General features: G+C 47.0%; 1 protein-coding gene across 1 annotated transcript; it reads left to right on the top strand.

The window, feature by feature from the left end:
* Positions 1–200: 200 nt before the first annotated feature.
* On the top strand, positions 201–5,510 carry zfp36l1a (ZFP36 like 1 zinc finger CCCH-type a). Its single transcript, XM_027027319.3, has 2 exons — positions 201–419; positions 1,898–5,510. The coding sequence occupies exons 1-2, from the start codon at positions 360–362 to the stop codon at positions 2,969–2,971; spliced, it is 1,134 nt and encodes a 377-aa protein (XP_026883120.2). The 5' UTR covers positions 201–359; the 3' UTR covers positions 2,972–5,510.
* Positions 5,511–5,721: the final 211 nt, after the last annotated feature.

Genomic DNA, 5,721 nt, shown 5'->3' with positions numbered 1-5,721 from the left:
GGGACAGAAGTAGGAATTGCTAATCGTTACTTTTAAGTTGATTCAGGCTCAAATCCCGTCAAGTATCGAAAAACATGCCCTGCAAGGTCTGAGTTATAGCGGGAGGGAGAAAAAAACTTGACAAGAAAAAAAGGAGAAAAGAAACGCCCTTTTTGACGCTTTCGTAGCCCCTCCTGCGTGGACTTATAAAGGAAATGCAGCGCGCACATCCAGGGAAGAGGGGGTTCTCTGTTAGGGCAATAAAAGTTCACGCGACAAGAACCCGTTAGTAAAAAATAATTAAACAAAAAACAAAAACATCGCCATCACGCGTTAGTCTTCGCGTTTTCTTTTTTTATTTTATTTCCCTTATTTCGAAGATGACTACGGCCGCGGTGCCACCTCTCTTTGACTTCAGCGAAGTTATCATCAACAACAAGGTACGAGGGAAAAGTTTGATCATTAGCAGGACGAGCTAGGACGGCGCAAACGCTCGTGCTGCGGAATGTGCCGGAGTTGTTTGGGCGCACAGGTCGGCGTGACTCCGCTAACGAAAGAAAAGACGGTTTAAATAGCTTCGGGGTTTTTTTAGCGGAGTTTTTGTGGGTCGTCTGTGGGGGGCAGAGCGCAGTCCAGCATGCATTCGAGAGCTAACTAAAGCAAAGCAGCAACAGGCAGAGATTTTCGCGACCCCGCTCGAGCTGCGGCCCAGCGCGTCTGGGCGGCCGTGCGAGCGAGAATCTCGCGCGCTAGGGCTGGCGAAGTCGCGACGCTTTTGTTGTTCGGGTTTCCCTGCGAACAAAACTTTAACGATGTTGCTGTATGAACAAATGCAACTTTTTTTTTTTTTTTTTTTTTTTTTTTTAACCGTGTTTTGAACAGACGTATCCGGCTAAGCGTCGTTGAACGTCGTTGGCGTTTCCACGCATGACAAACTCACTCCTGTTGTAAAACAAACGTCCAACTTCGCCACCCAAACAGCTGAGCGTTGTAACAGGAGTGGCGAGCTCACAAACGCGATCTGCCACAGAGAGCTCTGATAACGACATGATCTAACTTCTGCACTCGGCAAAACCAGTCGGTGCGCCGCTGGCAAAGTTACTAGCTAGCCTGCTAGCTTCCCACTGGCCTCACAAGTTTAGTTAGCCGGCTAGCTAACGTCGATGTTTTCCGCGCCATACGAAAAAAGTGACTTTAGTGGCTGTTTCTGCTATTACAAACTAGTCAGCCTAGTCGACTAAAAATACAAAGGGACAAGTAGTTTGTTGGCTAGCTATGTCTAAACGCATTACTAAAAACGAGCGCTGCTATAATTGTGCACCTTTTTATTACGGAATAAACTGTTGGCTAACCAGCTATCGGACGTAAAGCTTGGTTAACTCCTTTCGCTGTAGCTCGTACCGTCTAGTAGCTAACTATTAGGTGGTGGTTGTTTTGTTTTGTTTTTTTTAAACATTTCTTGCTTTTAAAAAAAAGTGCGCGGGTTTTACATGACTCATTAGATATGCTGTTGATTTAGATATTCCATGTTGGAGATCATTGACTTGAACTTTATCGGTAATCGTATGGGACAGGGACGGAAGGGCCCCCTGTTCGTGGGTGCTGCGAGGCTTGTGCTGCTGTTTTCCCGCATCGCCCTGTTGCACACACACCCGCCTTCTAGCGTTTCATTTACTCACGCAGCCATGCATTCCTTTGATGGGCGACTTGCCAAACCAGCTGTTCCATAGACCTGCCTTTGCTAATGGGGTTTAAAATGAAATCGGACCGTGTTTTGCTGCAACCAACACAGCTTAATTCGCTGTTTCTTTCACGTCTCACCTAAAACATCCAAACACAGCATGTCAATTTATACGCAGTTGTTATTGATGTGAACTGTGTCCTAATCGTCATTTTCTGTTTCCCTGTGACTTTACAGAACAACAAAATGCTGAATTACAACAACAACATCCTCAGTGCTCCACACACCATGTCTGTGCCCTGCACTGGAGCGAATCTGCCCATCTCCAGCCCCACTGGGAGCCTGCTGGACAGGAAGGCTGTGGGGACTCCCTCCATCAGCGGGGTTTACCAACGACGGCACTCTGTCACTTTGCCCAGCAGCAAGCTCAACCAGAACCAGTTCCTGAGCAACAGTAAGGTGGACCCAGCCCTGCTGGGCTCGGGAATGGGTAGTGCCGGCGGCAGCAACAAGGAGAACCGGCTCCGGGACCGGTCCTTCTCAGAGACCGGGGAGCGCCTGCTGCAGAAATGCGCGGGCTCCGGGGGTCCCGGCGGCAGCCAGGTGAACTCGAGCCGCTACAAGACGGAGCTGTGCAGGCCCTTTGAGGAGAACGGCACCTGCAAGTACGGCGACAAGTGCCAGTTTGCGCACGGCATCCACGAGCTGCGCAGCCTGTCGCGCCACCCCAAGTACAAGACGGAGCTGTGCCGCACCTTCCACACCATTGGCTTCTGCCCCTATGGCCCACGCTGCCACTTCATCCACAACGCGGAGGAGCGCCGCGGCCCCCCGCCCACTCCGTCCCCGCTCTCCGCTTCCAACAAGCTGGAGAGGCCCCGCCTGCAGCACAGCTACAGCTTCGCTGGCTTCCCCAGCTCCGGGGGCCTGAGGGACAGCCCCACCTCGGTCACGCCTCCCCCCATGTTCTCCCCGGATGAGCTGCCGGAGTGGCCCAGCAGCAATCCCTTCACGTACTCGAGCCAGGAGCTGGCCAACCTCTTCGGCCCCGGCCTGGGCGGTGGGCCCTCGTCTGGCCCCGACCCCGTCGCCCAGGCGCCACCCTCTCCGTCCGCGACCCCTTACTACTTCAGGCCCATGTCGGAGTCTCCCCACCTCTTCGAGTCTCAGTCCAGCCAGCCAGACTCCCTCTCTGATCAGGAGGGCTACCAGAGCAGCTCTGGCGGGAGCCTGAGCGGCTCCGAATCCCCGGTCCTTGACACCACCCGCCGACTGCCCATCTTTAGCAGGCTCTCCATCTCCGACGACTAAGGTGCCAGCAGCCTGGTCCTTCATTGCATGCAGCAGCAGTGGGTGGGGAGTGCGAGAGATGAGTCTCTCTCTCTCTGTCTCTCTCTCTGTCTCTCTCTCTCGTGTCCACTCTTTGGCCTTCTAGGGGCAGTAGACTTCCCTCGTTCTGTCACTTAGGCTTTAATAAAAAATTAAAAAAAACAAAGGTAAAAAAAAATAAAAATAGATGCAGTGAATTAAGGGAACTCTCTCTTCCGGTCTTTATGTAACCTCAACAAGCAAAAAGTCCCCCTTTGGCCCACAGCCTGTTTTTGTTTTGCTGCCTTGGCCTCATCTCATAGGCGCCCTGCCATGACGTGTAAGACTTCCAAAACAACTAGAGCAGGAAGTTGATTGGTAGAAGGTAAGAAAGTGTTGTGCCAGGTGCTACTGTGTGGCATTGTCAGAAAGGACATGCCGAGGGGATGGGTTCTGTGCTGACGACCCTCCCAACACCCCTCCCCCGTAGCACCACTCGAGGACAGTCTGTTCGCTAAAGTCACGCTTAGATCATTCACAACTGTCATCTGCAGACTATCCTCGAGGAGAGGGGAGGAAAAAATAAAGTGCCTAGCTTTTCTTGTGTAAGCATCGAGGTGGAAAGACTACCATCTCTTGGTTAGGTTTTTGTGGCCTGGTATAGTGGCTCTTGCTCTGAGCATTCTTTGGCCTTGCTGTTAGATGGCAGAGTGTGGCCTCCTACGACTTCGACTTCCCGTGCGGCTGGAGATGGGAGTTCGGAACACGTTTGGCACATTTGTTTTTATCACGTGCTGCCTGCTCCAGCTCTTTCGTTCTTTTTATTTTCCCCCCTTTTCTTGAAAGTAGCACAAAGCCCTGAGATTTGGGTTTTTCCACGCAAAAAGGAACAACTCCGCTGTCCCCTACCCCAGTTCCCCCATTGTGGCTGGTCACGGTGTTTGTTGGGAAGGGAATGCCTAAGTGGTTGTTAAACTTTAAAAGACTCACTTCTTCCCCCACTTTCCAATCATCAGAGGGGGATTTCAGCTTTCCCAAGGTGCAGCTGAACTTCCTGCAAGTTTTTAGAGCTCCGAGCTAACTTGGAGATCTGCTCAGTGGAGCACTGGGTAATTCACTTCTCCCACCTCTTCTTTTGTTTGACTTGTCATTGTTTATTGTTGTTGTTGTTGTTGTTGTTGTTTGGAAAAGAGAACTTTCAAATAGAAGGTTTTGCTTGTCACTGCTTATTTAACTTATCAAACATATTTATTGGTGATCATATGCATTTTTTTGTTAATTTTGTTTGTATTTATCTTGATAATGAAACGATAGAATATATTTTCTTTTATGTTAAATTATGATCTTCTGTATTAATCTTAAGATTGTGAAGACTTGTCAACTTTCTTTTTTCACAGTTTAATATATTGTACTACAATGACTCGTTTGCAACTACACTTTGAAAAAAAAATGAAAAACTTAATTTAAAGCAAAAACAAACAAATCCTCTGCGTTTTGATTATTTATTATAGATTTTCTTTTTTCTTTTTTTTTTTCCTTTTTTTCTCCCCCCCCCCCCTCCCCCAAATATTGGACTGCAAAACCATTAGGCTTAATGTTTCTTTGATTTATAGATATTTGGACTCACCAGAAAGCTTGATGTTAGTACGGTCACTTTTTATTTCTGTAGTCAGTCTTCAACTGTTGACCCCCCCCCAAGCCTTTTTATCCTTTAGTGTTTTTACTTGAGGCAAGTCTAGTCCTCATGCGTAGCATTTTATTTTATTTTTATTTTTTTTGCCCTTAGTACCAGAGATGGTAGTGGATAATGCAACACCAGTTTAAACTGTAATCTACAGAAGTGTAGATTGTAAAGCACTAGATGGCCTGGTGTGAACTTTTTCAGTGGGAAGCATTTGTCAGAACACAGTTGCCAGAGACAGAAGGAAGTTCAACTCGAGATGGAATTTCATGGCCTTAAAGCTTCTGCTTCCATTTTAAGTACCACCCTGAAGTGCATTTTAATGAGTTGTGTTCGGTGAGATGATTGTTCAGCATGATTATCATTGCAGGTTACAAAACTTCAGTGTTAAAAGCAGTTCCTCCAGTTACGTGCGTGAATTTGACGAATTGCAGGCAATAACTGTGACCAAACGGGTTGAAGAATGGGTGTCCTTGGTTGTTTCTGATTTGGTTCTTGGAACACTTCCTCCAGCCCAAGTGTAAATATAAAAGTGCCTTTTTTCTTTTTCTTTTTTTTTTTATACATTCCATTGAGCTTCTGCTCCCTGCCTTGAATAATGATGCAGAAGATGAGTGAGTAGTTTCTTCTTGTTTCCCCAGTTGTTGGAATTGAAGATTGGAAGGATGGGTTAGCAGGATGGACACACAGAAAGTATCTAGCCTAAACTGTTGAATGTATTTTTTTATTTTATTTTTTTTTAAATTTTTTAAAAACAGCTTTTGCTGTTCACTACAGTAATTTCTGTGAGTTTATATAAAATTGCTTTTTGTAATGACTGATTTGCAGTTAAAACCAATAAACCCCATATTTTTCAGAAAATATCCAGTCTGGAGTATTTTTTTGTGAATTGCTTGGGCTGAGGGGATGAGTATGTCACTGGAACACTGTGAAGTTGAACGACAGTTCGTCATATCAACCACCACTAGGCACACATGAATGCAACTGGAAAAGGAGTGCTGTTGGTAGCCTGGGAGGGGCTGGTTTGGGTATTGACCTGACCAAGACCAAACTTCAACTGAATAACTACAAA

Source organism: Electrophorus electricus, chromosome 10 (genome assembly GCF_041902795.1).
Source record: "Electrophorus electricus isolate QZ-2024a chromosome 10, ASM4190279v1, whole genome shotgun sequence".
In the NCBI taxonomy this organism is placed as follows: domain Eukaryota; kingdom Metazoa; phylum Chordata; class Actinopteri; order Gymnotiformes; family Gymnotidae; genus Electrophorus; species Electrophorus electricus.
The sequence above is the reverse complement of the archived record's forward strand: the minus strand, read 5'-3'. Positions and strand labels throughout refer to the sequence as shown.